Source organism: Lissotriton vulgaris, chromosome 10, assembly GCF_964263255.1.
Source record: "Lissotriton vulgaris chromosome 10, aLisVul1.2, whole genome shotgun sequence".
In the NCBI taxonomy this organism is placed as follows: domain Eukaryota; kingdom Metazoa; phylum Chordata; class Amphibia; order Caudata; family Salamandridae; genus Lissotriton; species Lissotriton vulgaris.
Window position 1 is genome coordinate 668,862,656 of NC_141698.1, and position 16,674 is coordinate 668,879,329.

The 16,674-nt window shown below is 40.6% G+C and overlaps 1 protein-coding gene across 1 annotated transcript in view; it reads left to right on the plus strand.

The window, feature by feature from the left end:
- The window catches only part of DYNC2I1 (dynein 2 intermediate chain 1), a 476,503-nt gene that overhangs the window by 83,841 nt on the left and 375,988 nt on the right, over positions 1-16,674 (plus strand). The window contains exons 4-5 of the mRNA XM_086941505.1: positions 9,106-9,179; positions 10,532-10,918. Coding sequence (XP_086797631.1) covers positions 9,106-9,179; positions 10,532-10,918 — 461 coding nt within the window. The remainder of the gene's footprint in view (positions 1-9,105; positions 9,180-10,531; positions 10,919-16,674) is intronic.

A 16,674-nucleotide genomic window follows, 5' to 3' on the forward strand; every position in this document is an offset into this window, starting at 1 on the left:
GTCTATTTAGGTATAAAGATTAGCATAGAATTAGATCATCTAGTTAAGAATAATATTGGTCCGATACTTAGCAAAGCAGAACAGGACTTTGAGAGATGGCATGAACTTAATTTAACTATTGTGGGTCAGTGTAATATAGTAAATACATTATTTTATATTTTTTTATGTCAATCCTGCTGGAATTCGAAAATGCATAGTTTAAAGCTCTGGAAACTCTGTCCTCTAGATGATTCATATTAAAAAATAACAGATGATGGAGGGAATGCTGAATTAACCAAACATTCACCCCCAGTCACAGATCTGGGTTAAATCCATAGTTTTTTTGCACGCCTTTCCATTCCAGTTTAGACCCAGCCATATGCAAATTAGTCTTTACCCTGTTCCCCATGGGAACAGTCCAGCCTGAACTGCCAGGCTAGGTCCTCTCTGGACCAGAAACAAGCATCTGGGGAACGGTTTCGGGGTAACACCCCTCATCAGCCTTAGCGAGCACAGGCCCCCCTCGGAGCATCCCATTCCCACATTAGGGTGACAAATTCAATCAAAAAGAACAGATGATGGACGGAATGCTGAATTAATCAAACATTCACCCCCAGTCACAGATCTGGATTAAATCCATTGTTTTTTTGCACTCCACGCTAATCCAGTTTAGACTAGCCATATATGCAAATTAGTCTTGGCCCTGTTCCCCCATGGGAATGGGAACAGTCCAGCCTGAAATGCTTGGCCAGGTCTTTCCTAGACTAGAAACAAGCATCCTGGGACCAGTTTCGGAGTAACACCCCATATCACTCAGGCTAGCTTGAATCTGGTCGTCTAGCGAGCACAGAACCCATGTCTCGGCATACCCTTAGCACTTAGGGGGACAAATGCTAAAAGGGCAGATGATGGACAGAATGCTGAATTAATCAAACATTCATCCCCAGTCACAGATCTGGGTTAAATCCATTGTTTATTGGCTCGCCACGCCATTCCAGTTTAGACCTAGCCATATGCAAATCAGTCTTGACCTTGTTTCCCAGGGAAACAGTCCAGCCTGAACAGCCAGGCCAGGTCCTCCCTGGACCAGGAACAAGCATCCTGGGACCGGTCTCGGGGTAACACCTCCAATCTTTGCTGGGGTAAAATATACATCAAAAATAGTTTTGTAATGTTGCGCATGTAGCCCTGTAGAACAAAGTACAGCGTGGCTTAGTTCCAAAGATTCGTAAAAACTAAGATTGTCAGAACCAGTCTTTGCTGCCATTTGACATTATGTTTCTTTAAATCATCTGACACAACATCACCCAACTTAGAATTCATGGAACTTATAGATGATTCCTCCTCCCCTAACAGCATGCCCAAAAGTGACAGCCTTTAAAATCTCACCAGTCCCCCTCATTTTCTTCTCTATAAAATCATGGATTTGCAAGTTTTTCTTCAAAAAATCCCTATAACTCAGATCAAACCTAGCCCGAAGCTCCTCAAATTATGCCAGTCTCTGATCCTGGAAAAAATCCCCAAGTTTTGACAATCATTGCTTCTCCCATCTTAATAGGCATGTATCCTGGAATATCTCTGACAACAAAGGTTTCCTCTGTACTGGAGTATACCAGTTCAAACTCTCTAAGCCTACGTTCTTTCGGAGGACCACCAAGTTTTTATAAGCCGCTCCCAGCACCGTAATGCAACTTTTTTTGTAGTAGCTGGGTTCCACCAACAGTAACAGATATCCATTAGCCTCAGTAATACCTCATAAATTGAAGGTACACCCTGTATCGACTCATATATTCCATCGTTGTTTCCCATGAGAGTTCTCATATGCTGAAGAACAACGGCCAACAGGCAGAATTAAAAATTTGGGAAAGCCCAATCCCCCTGGGCAGAGGCAAAAAAGGAATCGTCCTCCTAGTTTTACCATATGACCACATGAATCTAGAGCAACAAGCACACAGATGCTGTGTGAAAAGGCTGTACTTGGCTGAGCCAAAATAAGATGAAACCCAGTACTTCACCAGTGGCAAATGAACTCACCACAATGGTTTTGGCCCAGTAGCTCATGTCTGCCTTGTGGTCTTGCAAACAATCTGACTTCCGGGGGGGGGGGGGGGGGGGGGGGAGAGGCTGATTAAACCACACCACAGATTTGTATGGGTTAAAGAGTGGTACACTTGAAGTTATGGTTTCTATTTTCTGTGACAGAATGCAGCAGTAGCCAAGGTGAGCATTTATTTTATATACCTCAAGTTTTCTAAACTTGATTCCTGATCATCGGTTTGGGGCGAAGTGCTGTCTGTTGCTTTCAATATAGTAAGTCTTCTATCCTGGTCTGTACAAGCCATGTCCTGGCCTGTAATTTCAGCTGTGCTCTTGACCACCATAAGTTGAACGGGATTTGCTGTTGGAGCGAGGTCCTTCCTCATGTGGGTCAAAAATACAACACCACCTCCTAGTACAGGACTTCTGTGCTCTGCAGGTCCTAGAAAATATCAAACCTAATTTTGCCATCAGTCCCCCATATAACTTTAGCAGACTCACAAACTCTTAAACACACTTAAAATTTGAGTAATTTGAAGGTTAAACCAAATGTGAGTACTTAATAGTACTCAAAGCCAGCATCTTCAACTAGTGAATAGACTCTCTCACAGCCGCTTCTGGGCTTTACTGTCTATTCCATCAGTTCCAAAGTGAATCAGTGCCATATGTGTATCGCAATCTGGCATATGCATTACAAAATAATTTTTTATGTTTCTCTGGCACACCAAATCAAGCTTCTTGCCAAGTTGGATTTTTTTTTCCAGATGCATTAGACACTACCTTCTTGTAACCTACTGTTAATCGGCTTGTCAATCCTTTGACAACTGAATTCTTTACCCAATCATGTAGCGTTCTTTAGGAACGCTAGAAAATTTTCCTTTTACAGTAGTTATTCTTTAAGGAGGATCATCTTGTTAGTTCATCTGTTGGTTGGTCCCTTATTTGTTTTGTTTTTGTTAGGTGTTTGATGTTGAGTGGACTTCCACTGATGAGCAGCGGGCCCATTTAAAAGTAGCCTTTTATTGTAGAAGGATTTTCTCATACAGGAGGTGTTTCACATAGAAAGTATGGTGCTCGGGGGGAATTTTAAACAAGATCAAAGAAATCATAAAGATGTGAGCTGAAGAGGTGAGAACGTTTGATTGGGGCTATACCCTGATTAGTTGTTTTTAATATTTTATAATACACATATTTACTCTTTGAGGTATTGAGAGATCAAGTGATTTGTTCAGAATACCATACAAGTTTGGTCAAGTGCAAGAGGGGGAATTAAATCAGTGCCGAATGTTTCCACTATAGAATTCAGTCACTAGCTCTTAATTTTCCTTGATGCTTTATTCTTTGCCCCTTTCCTATTGCATTAAGCATAATACAAGTATTATCTTGTAAACCTTTGATAAAGACCGACAAGGTGTTCCAAACGTCTCGGCCTGCTTGTTTGTCTTCTGACTGTGCACTGACAGTGCAGTTACTTACTATCTGGATTTTTTGGAAACTTTAATTAATGTTGATGCTGCAGATCTGTTTATGATAGAGCACTGGATATTGCCATGCAAGCTTCCCCGTGCTTTAAACACTGGTGAACCATTGGTATTTTGGGCTTTGTTATACCCTGTCTGAGTTTATTTTTTAATTCTGGAAGAGACAGACTGAGTGCTTGCTAATCCTCGAAGCTGAAAGGACTGTGTGATGCTACTTTAACAGAAGCGATCATTTCAGAGAAGGCAGTTTTTGTAAATGATGGCTACAGGGTCCAGAAGCACTGTTGCTTTATTTCTATAGTTTTTATTAGGTATTCAGGTGAAGGAAATTACATATGCCACTTGACTTACTCATGAGAATCCAGCTTATGCCATAGTTTCTTCCCCTTACATGTCCTCTTGACCTATATGTGCTTCTTGTGAATTTGACCACACTCACCACGCATGGAACAATAAGAGTTTGACGTTTTTCCATATTGAAAGAGTTCAGTTGAACCCATACTCATTATAACTTCTAAGAGGATAATATAATCTTTTCAAAGCTATGAGAGCAACAATGAGAGGAAATCCCCAAGGATGATTGAAGGAAGGTAAGAGGGTTATTCAATGTTTAGGTTATGTTTAATATATTATTTCACCTCAAGCCCAAAAGGTTTAAGAAAGGGACAATACATACTCATATGCCTGATGCCTCCTGTTTCACTAAAGGGACCCAGTATTTTCGTTGTCAGTTATGACTTGTTTGTGGAGTTTTGATGGAGTCCAGAAATGTTTATGGGCTGACCAGACTCCTGTAGGAGATATGTAGATGAGGAGAGGGCCTGCCGTATTTTCCCCCTTGGAATATTAGAAAGATGTTTTTTGGATGAAGGGCTAAAAGGTCCTCCAATTTGTCTTGTAATTTGAGAATAATTTTCGGTTCTTGAGGAGGTAGTAGCTTGTGTATCTGAGCTGGACTACGCCTTCCCCGGAGGAGTTATAGTGTTAGAGTGGGGTTAGGTTTGTGTGGAGATCGAGAGAATGTGACTTCGCATTTTAAGAAATTGTATAGCACACTGTAATCTAAATTGTGTTTTGCCTCGATGAATCAGAAAGTAAATGGGATCTCTTTAGAAACATTATCCCTTTTGTAGCCCATTCTTTATAATATAAAGTTTTCCTTACAGCTTTATTTCTTTGTTTTGCCGTAGAAAAGTGAATGTTTCATTTTGTCTTAGAACTTATTATCCAAAATGTGTGAGCATTAAATATTGCTGTTGATTATTGGTGTGTAGTGTTCCATTTTAGTGTGTTCCATTGTGATGGCTGATAGTAAACTCAGTGGGTGGACCAAGTTTTGTCAAATCGAGAGCCAGGTGGGGAAACTACGATTGTTGCTCACTAACCTCTGGATGCCCTGTCTCACCAAAAAGCTATAGGAGTCGGCCATATGCCATCATGCTGAAACTGCTACACTTATAGCGGTTTATCAATCAATCAATCAACCAATCATTGGACTTTTAAAGCACACAGCTTCTGAGAGTGTTTTGGTGTTAACCCGGTCTGAAGACAAATCATACACAAACAGGTTATCTACATGCATTTTCAAACAGCCAAGTCTTCAAATGATGTTTGAGGGAAAATTCGTCCTCAATTGAGCGGAGCTGCAGATGAAGAAAGTTCCAAGTGGTTGCTGCGGGGAATAAAAAGGATGAACCGCCCACTTTTTCCTCTTAGTCCTCGTGACCAATGCCAGCAGTGCATCAGAAGAGCGCAGAGGTCAGGCCGGCTGATAAGGCTTAATCTTTTCCATAAGGTATCGAGGCACAGAGTGGTGGAAGACTGTGAGTCAGAACAATACCCTTAAACCCAACTCTATTTTTGATGGGAAGCAGGTGTAGCTTCTTAAGATACTGCTGCATGTGGCATGTTTTAGGTACTTTTACAAGATGCCAACCTACCGTGTTCTGGACGACCTGCAAGCTTTTCAGTTGGTATGCCGATAGACCAAAGTAAAGTTAATTTTTAAAGTTACTTTAAGATAGTAACTTTGCCAAGGTTTTTTCCCAAACTGGTTCCACTCATCTGCTCTGCACCACTAACACAGACCTCAAACTTGGCCATCAATTATGAGAACTGATTAATTACAGGAAAGGAGGGCAGACAGATGACTCTGTGGCATCTTTGGGCAGATCTAAGGCACCATGGGTCGCTGGACGAAGGCTGAGTATTAGGTGATAAAATGAACAAAATCATGTCAAGCATACACTTCAGACCAGAGTAGCGCCTCCAGAAAAATATTCAGACAGGAATCAAGTTCAGGCATCGGTCTCTAGCTGGTCCGTGCTCAGTCTGCCGCTGCCATGTTGATCAGTGTGGATACTGAGATGCTCTAACTCCAAGGCAGGGAAACTCTGATGTTGCTCATCAGAGTGGTCAAGACAATGGGCCTAATTGTTGAGGGGTTCAGAGAGGTACCCTGTTACTTGTGAATCTGTATAATACCACTAGAAAGAGAAAGACCAGTGAATATAGAAGTGGGGTTCGAAACTCCACTACAGTGGTAATTTTCTCAGGTTGGGAGGCATCCCTCCTCCCCCAAAAGGAACTGTTTTTTAAAAAGTATCCACATCATTAACTTCTGTAATAAACAAAGGAAGCTAAATCCTCCTTGTTCATTTTCACACTTGCTTAACAAGAAGAAAACGGCCACTGACACATTCTAAGGGGCCGAGGGTGAGTGTTGGCTGTATCCAACTTCCATGATCAGTACTGAGACCCATAGCATGTTAACAGGATATCCACCTAAAATAGATTTACCTGTAGTGATGGGAATCTTTTACTTTCTGAGTTTCCTCTAAAATCTGGTTTAATTGTGGTCCTCAAGAAATGTACTTGAATATAACCTTTGTGCTGAAATGTGCATGAGGCTTCAACTAGAGTGGCTTTCAAAACACTGGTGCCAGTAGTACAGAGAATGTGCAACAATGTTCAGATGTCTTCCAAAGCCTTATTTGTCCCTCACCTTGAGGTGCTGCGGAAAAAAAGTTCCTAACAGAAGTAGCTGTTCATTCTGTGGTTTCTTCTCAGATAGTAATGATTGAGGTGTCCTTGAAGGACTGGGGTGCCCACATGAGAGGTCTCACAGCACAAGGTGTGTGTTCCCCGGTGGAGAAGTCCTACCACGTCAGCATATTGGAACTGAGAGTGGTGCACCTTGTATTGAAGTTCTTCTTTCTTTTGGTCAGGGCTGGGGCCTTCTGCAAGCGAACAAAATGTCCACTATGAGCCACCTGAAGACACATGAAGGGACATGATGTAGGATTCTCAGGCCATTTAGCGACTTCCAACCCCAAAATAGACACCATTTGTTACACACCAATCGCTGTTTGTTACATCAAAACAGATTGGGTCGAAAATGACGATGTGCTTGAAGATGGTGGGGAAAGTCCGAAAGTGGTTTCTTTGCGATAGAAGAAAATGCCTTCTGCATCCAGGTTTCTGAGGAAGATACCCTTTGTGTTACTTCTTCAAGAGGATTTCTGCATCCTTTTCGTCTGATCCCTCGTCTTTTCAAAGTGATCATGATCACTGATTTCAGACTAGGAAACTCCGAGATGAACCTGCTAGCTCCAAATTGGTGATATCAGTGGTGGTATCCAAAACCTACTTGTGATGTTCCTAGGACTACACAGGACAGGACAGGACAGGAAAGGACACATCTTCTTTACAAGGTGTTATTCAGAATCCCCAATTCCAGCATTTCACCCCTGAACTGCGGGGTTCATGAGATCTTATAATAGTGATACTTGATGCTTCCTGGCTATTGTGAAGGAGTCAAACATCCTTCTGCGAGGTCACTTTATACCTTAAAGTATGCTGTTTGGCTTATAGTGTATCAGGAAGCAGATGGCCCCAACAACATGCCATGAAAAACTGTACTACCATATTATCTTATCTGGCTAAATGAGGCTTACATTTTCTGATAGGAAGTGCATTTTGTTGCAGTAGCTTCTTACCTTGCGTCTCTTTCTTGTGACTCTTTTGCCACCTTTCTGGTGTTTAGGGATTTCCTGGAAGCATTTTAACCAAGTTTGGAAGCTGAAAACATTATTTTTCCACTAGTACTGTACGAGGATAACTGACAAAGTCACCTATCGAGCCTGTAATTGACTGACTTCCGAGTGATAAACTCTGAAATCTGATGTTTATAATGCCCATTACATCTGAAAGGAGATAAAAGGAGAAACACTTATTTTTGGCTCCTTTTTTTTTTAAAGTGGCAATAAAGTCGTTCTCAGAAGAAACTCAGATTGGTTACTTTGGTGGAATCTGTTGACCTTCATTTCCGTCTAATTGAGTTGGCCCTCTCTTTTCTTCTTTGTTTCCTTATGTCTTCGTTGGGGAAAGAATGCTCCATGAATTCGATGTTCAGAGATTTACTGCCCAAATTAATCAAGGATGAAACAATACAACATCTAGGCAGGTAGATGTAGTATTTGTATAAAATTGTTTAGTCCACGTGGTTTTGAAAAAAAACGGTACCCATACTTTTGTTTAGAGAATGAAGATTCAGATATTGTTAAAAGTTTATCAAATTAAAAGCCTCGTTTATCAAAATACTGTAAGAAATAAGGGCAACATGCATGTGTCCGGACTTGTGCACGGGCCAGATAGACTGGGCAAGTGAAGTAAGGTAGAATGTGAAGTGCTCTTTTGACCCCTGAAAAATTGCACAGCAGAGCAGGACATGCACTGAAATGAGAAGTGAGCATGCTTGCATCACCTGGTCAATAGAGAGGGGTAGGTCATACAGCCATTAGAAGTATAAGAAGAGCAGTCATAGCCTCATTAAAAACCACAACATAAAAAATAACAAATACAAATGATTGAACACATTTCTGTAGCTAACCAGTGTAAAAATGTTGTTTTCGCACAATAATGATTTACCCAAATTGTTTTTACTAGTAAAAAAATACATAGACCAAATAGTACTTATGCAGATGAACTATGCACTGAATTAGTTTCTTTTAATACCAATGGAAGAACCTTTTCTAGAAAGTTAGTGAAATGTTTGAAAGACTAGATGCGTGAACCATATACCCGTGTGCTAATATATTGCTAATCTTCCACTGTAAATTATCCCCATGACAGTGGGACATTGCCATGGCATGTAAATTCTTGTTGCAGGTAAGTAGATTTGTATTTTGCCTTTTTTTAATTGGTCTATTTTACGAGCATCCGATACGAAAAATGATAAATACTTTAGCTTCAGAATTATCCACTTAAAACATCTGTTCTTTTGTGTCCACCCCAAAATTAGTTTGAGCTATCTGGCATCTCATATCTGTCATATCGCGTTGTATTTTCTATAATAAATATTTAACAAAAGAATCAGATGACATAATGTTCTCTCCTATTCGTGAATATTGCCCAAATCTTCAATGATCCCATTGGAGTTCTGCCAGTAGATTGGTTTGCTCAAATTGCAATTCAGTATTCGTTAAACTATTTCTACATTCATTAAGTGGAAATAAATGATCAAATTTAACATGAATTTCACTATTTACCTGGTGAGGATGGAGAAATTTAATGTAAATTATTCTCTTTATTAACATTGAAACTTCAGCACGAAAACGACGAGTTGATGACCGAGAGAAAAGACACAGCGAAAGAAAAGAAAAAGATGAACTCTCTAGAGAAGTAGGTTTTTTCGGAGTTTAAGTTTGAATGTCTTTATATTGATCACACTTTGTTTGTTATAGTCTTATAAGAACTGGCTTTGTTGTAAAATATATCTAAGAGAATAGGGTAGACAAGAATTTGTTCAAAGAATTATTAAATTTTGTTTACTCCGCAAAGGACTTGTTCATTTCCGGGTTGTCATAATTTAGTTCATGCAGACAGAACAAGCATTGGTAAAGTTACTAGTTCTGAGCTTGTCAAGAGTGCAATTTTTTTCATGTAAGCACACGTCCAGCCGTTATTCTTAAAGACTCTTATGACGTTCTTTCTGCAGTGATGGAGTTTACACATGTTTTACAATTAAAGGGGAGCCCAGTGGGGAATGTGGCAGCCACACTCATTCCCTCTTGTGCCCACTGATACTCAGTTGCTTTATTTCGCTCAGTGAAGTAGCTGCTTTGCAATATTACATATGGCTTTCACCACATAATTCAAAAAGTTACCTTTCTTCATACTTTTGACTCGTTGTTTTATTTTTTTCTAGTGCCGCATGCTTGTTTGTGCAGTTGTTGGGTAATCTTCTCTCTGTACACCCAGTCTCTTTTACTTGTTTTATATTTAATTAAAAACAAAAAATAAAGTAGATTTTAACTGAAGTCTCTTTTTAGTTTCTCCATTATTGTTAGCAACTCATTTTACTTGTGTTCTGCTCTTGGCCATAACTCAACTACTCCTAGACACTAGTTATTGTCCTCAGAAGAATAAAAGTGCTTTATCTGCCTTTTTGTTTCTTTTTGTAACAGTGTTTGCCAATAGTTTAGTTTCTGGCGCCCTTGCCTTATACAGCCATATCACCTCTCCCTACCGCTCGCCATGTCTCCTTTCCTACTCCCCACTATGCAACCTATGGTTCAGTCATCTTTCCAGCCTTCTCTGCGTCTGTCCCCACACTGCCCTTTCCCTCCTACATTTTGCGGACATTCCCATGACTTCTAAACAGCTATAATGCTCATAGCCACCCTTTCTCGCTACAGTTCAGCCAGGCCCCACACTCCTTCCCACAAGTACATATGTGCTTCCCTTCATTGTTTCCTTTTGCAGGTATCCAGTCTTTCTTGTCCTACTCAATTCCTCTGTAGTTCTGCTTCTCTTTGAGTACATAAAATTAAGGCATTGTCCCTACAACCTTTGAACAGAAAGCAACATATATCTGAAATCTCTTATCCTTGCAAAGTCATGGTATTTTTGATAGACTCTTTCCCTTGTGCTAACATTGTGGTTATGAGAGGCGTGATGAGTGTAAATTGACGTTGAGAAATGTAACATTTTAATTGAGACATATTGAGAAATGCTAATGTTTGGTCCTACAGAATAGTGGAAATAAAGACAAGTACAGAAGATCTTTGGAGCATAAGGATGAAACACGAGAAATAAGGCGCAGAAGTATGACAGAGCAAGAGTTGATCTTAGCAAGTAAAGAACGGGAAAAGAGGCACAGAGAAAGGAAAGATCATGAAAATGCAGATAAAGACAGAAAGCAAAGACACAGAAATGAGGAAAAGGAGCGTCATGGTGAGAAAAAATCAATGGTTTTTAAAGATGCAAACCTGAACCAAGCTGACAATTTGAAAGAAAAAAACAAGGAACGAAAACATGGAGACAAAACCTCACTCGATGTAGGCAGAGAAAAAAGACAAAGGGAAGACAGAGATAGGATTTCTAAAGAAGAATATAGACGGAGTAAAGACCAAGCTGGGGTATGTACTTTAGAAAATAATGGTCAGTTATGTTTTACCACCAATCAGCTGAAATTGCAGACTGAATTGTTTACATTTGGTGGATTAGTTAAATAAAACATTGTATTTTCTGAATTCCTAAGAAAAGTATCCTTTAGGACGGGTTGAATTTTTTTTCAACTTTCTAATACTACTCTGCACCACATTCCACTGCTGTCGATGGTACCTCTGTGCAAAAGGAAATATTGTTTCACTTGTGTTTGTTGAAACTCCGATTCCAGTGTGCTTCTAATTTTTTAACTTTGTCAACTCCTTTGTGTTTGAAAGAACAGGATAGTTAAAAAAGAGACTAGGGGCGATCACCTTAAAAAACACTCTAATCTTTCCTCCACCCACATGCTCTAACCGTACTATCCTTTGTGCAGCCTTTTGAGGTCCCATTCACCAGAAGGGATAATAATCACTTTGCCATTTGCTATGAACTCTTGTTGGGAGCTATCATTTGGCTGTGTTAGGTGTGCCTATAAATCTGTGGTGCCTCTATTTCAATTCCTCCAAACTCCTTGTATATGGTCTCACCCAGGGAGGCATAGCCTGAGTCGCACCGACCGTGCCCACCACATTATTTGCATTCTTTTTTTATAGGTGAGTAGTAGGCAGCACACATCCAGTACTCATGTGGGAACTTGATTGTGACTATGAGTAGCTGGTATTGCATTACTCTTGCATAAATGGGGCTTGGTGCAAACCGGTATAGTATGCCTTCCAGTTTGATTTGCGATTCGAAAAGGGTCATATGCATCAGTGCTTTTGGGTGCAATCGTGGCACACTGATCCTCTTGTAGGCAGTTTGATTTTTGCCTTCCTGTGATTGAAGAGTGAGTTTTCTTGAAGTCTACACCTACAGCCATTCACCTACAAGAAAATGCAATATTCATGAAAACAAACTCGCTGAAAATCCTCTAGGTTTTCACTATTACATTTTTGTTAAGATCATCATGTGAAAGCTTTTGTATTGTTGTCTCTTCTGTAAACATATGTTGCAAGACAATACATATACATTACGAATAGGCATCCACACATGTCACCAGTGTGTAATGCTGATTCCCTTTTACAAAGGTATATGAGGGAATAATGATCTGAAAGGTATGTCTGAACCCCGAGCAAGCTATAAGGGAAAAAGTATGTGTAACTGAAATTGTACTCACAGTCAAATAATGACACAGAAAATAAAATGTAATACAGTAAAAACATTCTGTCGCCATGACTGAATGGGGGGGGGGGGGGGGGAGATGGCGACTGTGTAATTAACTGCGGCCATTGGGAATGTGCATCAGCATGTAACTGCGGCACCTTGTCCTCCAAGCAGAGCTCATGGACCGTGTGGTGTCTAGCTGCTGCCAGCGCTGTGGGCAGAAGTTTGTGGGGATGTACGGTTCTTGAGAACCGCTTTTGTAGCCTGCTATATGCGTGTGGCTGGAAAGAGGTCACAGAGGAATTCGCCACATATTGATGCAAGGATGGGCCCTAAGCCAGCATGAGTACCGAAGACCCAAGCGGCCAACTCCACTAGTGGTGTGGTAGGGCGAGGCAAGCCCCTCCCCAAGCGGGGGGCTAATGGGGAGGTAGCTCTGGCGAAGGCCGGCCTTGAGGATATGGATTCTGCCAGGACAGGCGCAGATATTTTCAGGAAAGTGGACCGAGGTCTGGGACCAGATCTAAACAGCGGAGACTCTACTCCGCCCCCCTTCCCCCCCAGTAAACTGTGGTACTGCCAGATTTGCTGCAACAGGTGTCGGTTGGCATAAATCAAAACATGGCCAGCACAAAGGAAGAACTAAGCGGCATAGAGACTGCAGCCTTGACAAATGTGAGTATTGCGGCACAATTCTGCACTGCGCTTTCCCAAACTGGTATCAAGGCCATAAATGTAGGCATGGGGGCTCAAGATAGTCCTATTTTGTCGCTGCCAGCTACTATGAAAACAAACAAGGGGTCGAATCCCTGAGAACTCACTTTCAGACCAGTCTGTTTGGACTGGGGATGACTCAGAAGTCAGACGGGGATGCGAGAGAGGCAACATTGAAAATTGCTGTAGTGATGAAAGTGAAGGAGGGGATGGCTCGGGAATAAAAGACTCGTGGCACACCATCAAAAACACAATTTCATTAAATGAGGAATTGGAAGTGAAAGCTGGATTAAAATGGGACTACTCAGCATTGCCATGGATGGAAGGACACACTTAAAGCATGCACTGAGGGTGATGGGATGGGGGGGGGGGTCACTCTTGCCAACTCAACCTGCTCTTGCAATCCTCCATGATATATACCAGGCCCATCGTGAGGAAACCAGAACAGACAGCTAATCAACTTCAGATCATGGGTAAGGGGTCGGAGTAGATTTTTATTACCAAAGGAACAAGAACGGGATGTCTGTGCTCACCCCAATAATATGCCTCATATATAGACCCCTTTATTGCACAATTGGAGAATAACATCAGGATCTAGTCTGTTTCGATAAGTCAGAGGGATTGTAAAGTATTGGCTAATGCAGATGATATAGCAGTAGTCACTGACAGCGACTGAAAACGAGGCTAGCGTGTTTGAAGCCATAGCAGGATACCACCTTAACAAGCCAGGTAGTCTGCATCAAAGGAATTAATTCTGGGGCTCAGCATTGGGTGAAGGATGCAATTTATTTGGGAGTGAGTATAAAACCTACCCTTGAAAAATCTAGCACCTCTGATCATGAAAATCAAACAGGATCTAGTCCAAATTAACAATCTGCACTTATCGCTGGTAGGGGGATGTAGTGTGTTAAAAATGCTTCTCCTCCAGAAAGTGTTAAATATTTTTAGAACCATTCCACTGGAGGTCAATAAGAACTGGCTAACCATGCTAGAAAGCTTGTGTTTTTTATGGTAGTTTAAAAAACCAATTCCTTAGTTTTGTGTTGTACTATTGGTCTTGCATGCTGCAGCATTTAGGTATCCTGATCAAGGGCAGTACACACAGTATCAACCGTGCTGAGACACCATCTATGTATCGGCTCACATTCGGTTCTGATGCCAAGAGTTTCTTCTTGAGAAACCTGGAAAGGAGCTACTATAAAAGATCAGGTTTAAGACAGTGGATGGGTCATTCAATATCTGGCAGCTGGTAAAAACGAGGAACAATATAAATAAATGTAACTGCTACACACACTTGCGGGGCTCTCCTGCCTTGCTTGGCATATTTCATGATGGCATGGGTAAAAAGGTTGGCATAAGTCGTATTTCAAGAATAGGGGACCTTCATGATGGTGATCAATTATGCTTCTTTGGAGAGATAGAGAACCAGTTTGGTTTGACAAGGGAGAAGTTTTTCAAATATCTGAAGATCAGAGATTTTATTAGCAAACTGAATAAGAACCAAATCTATGTTATAACGTACCCAGTCATAGAAGCTGTAGAGCATGGATGCAGAATCTGGCAAACCAATGATTTACTAGTACAGGGTCTCCCGGGTGATTTAGAACCCCAGAATGCTAGATGGGAATCGAGATTGGGGGTGTAAGGGCCACTACTCAAGTGCTCCCTGTAGATCTCTAGAGACACACTTTTGACTGCTGGATTGAAAAGCCAGCACTTCAAAACAGCTTTTGACATTTGTGATATGCCCGATAAGCTGTTTTAATGATGCAAAAAACCAGACTCGAAATGTCATAGGTGTGGAGCTGAGCTAGCGGAAATTGTTCATGTGTTCAGTGCATGTACTGGTTTATCTAGCTATCTCCAAGAGGTTGCAACCTTCATTGGCATGATCCTTAAGAAACAGATCTTGGTTACCCCTTCCGTAATATTGCTATGTCTTAGTGAGGACCACGTGCTCTCCAAAGGCAAAACGTATCTGATCTTTGTGGCTATGTCAGTAGCCCGTATGTGCATAGCCTCAGTCCTGATCCTCCCTCATTTGTAAAATGGAGGTCATGCTTTTTAGCTATGTACAATATGAAAAAGGGTCTATATGAGTATAAAGGCCAGAGGGCATGGAGACGGGGCGATTTAATCTGGTCAATTAGGGACTATATAATATTTTTTGCTTGGAGCCTGTAATAAAAGGCTGGTATTGGGGGGATACCTTTGGGTAGTTGAGGGTTCGGATCTGATCCACTATGTTTAAGTTCAGATGATGCATGTATGTACTTTAATATATGGGATGTCCTTGTTGGACCCTGTCTTTGAATTGTACAGAATTTTTTAGGTAATGTTAGAAGCTATATGTATTTTTTTTTTATACCTCACTGGGTAGTATACTATACTATTCTGTCATTATGTACTGTATTTATTGTATTATTCTGCTGCTAAGGTCATTTGACTCTAAAGGCACTGCTGTTTCTACCAATCTGCAGAATCTGATCATGTATCGTTTCCCATATCATAAAAATCAATACTACATGGGATTTAAATGGAGCCCATCTCTCCTTAAAGGGCGAACTCAAAACCACTGCTCACCAGCAACAGGATTTTTACTCTCAAAGAATTCACATCTCAAATACATCCCCTGTGTATTAGGGGTGAAGCTATCAGTGTAGCAGGTGCAACGTTACCTGCGTCTAAGAGTTTGAAGCGCAATGTACCCAAATAAGGGTTTTTATTACTGCCTAACCTGATGTAGGCTTCCCCATTTTAGTACCTTAGTTTATGACCCATGACATTCCTACTGCAGCACTTGATAATGTACATAGAAGAGTAAAGTTCTATCCTTGGAGTTTAAAATGATATAATGGTTGCATTTCACATGCCTTAAGACAGGCAAACCTCTGAGCATTCCCAAGGGGGCTTCCCATCACTGCAGTGGCCCAGTGCCAGCATGAATGGTAATTTAAATCAACATCTCTTTTAGTTCCCGAATTTAAATAACAGTGTTTGATTGGTTCCAAGATGCTGAGATGAAAAAGCTGGCTGTCTCATAGGGAAAACTTCCTTTAGGGCGAAGCTGGATTCACGCTGTGCCTTCACTGCGCTGGCAACAAAACAAAAGCGTCTTTAGCAAAGAGTTGCTCTGAATGTATTGGGAGAAAAATAGAAGAAAAAACATGACAACAACGCAAGTGTAATAAGATTGATTATAAAAGTTACCTCCTGTCATTGCGGCAAAGATTGAGGATTAGTAGGAAACATCTTGTCCGCATAATAAGGACATGGTGATGAGGAGAATAGTTTGTGAATAAGCATGATTTGCATTTATTTTTATGTTGGAACAATCCTTTTTTTATATTCCTATTAACAGTGTTTTTAACGGATTAAAATTGATGAGAACCGAATGGATAACATTACAAAAAATTAGTTATAATTTTTTTTTTTTAAGTAATGGATTGGTCATTTTCGATGCCATATTCACTTGGATACACTGCACAGTGGAAAGGAATAAAAGCACTTATTGTGAAGCTGTAATCACCAATATCACAAGGGAACGATTGGGTTAGGATGTGCATGTAATTAGATTGATACACCAAAATTTGTAAGGCATTCAGGGTGAACATGTAAAACTGGGCAAATTCGGATTGAGGTTTCAGGCAGGTGTTCAAGATGCATGCCTTTGCTATATTTTATATAAAATAAAAAAAGTTACAAATACATTATAAAAACGCAAAACGTTAGTAAAAAGAAGAAACGCAACAATGTTGTTAACATGATTATAGTACTGATTATTTGTATATGTAATTATTTTAGGCCAGGATGAACTAAAAAACGCCGGGATCACCCGTCATACCTCTTGTGGATCGATACACTCCTC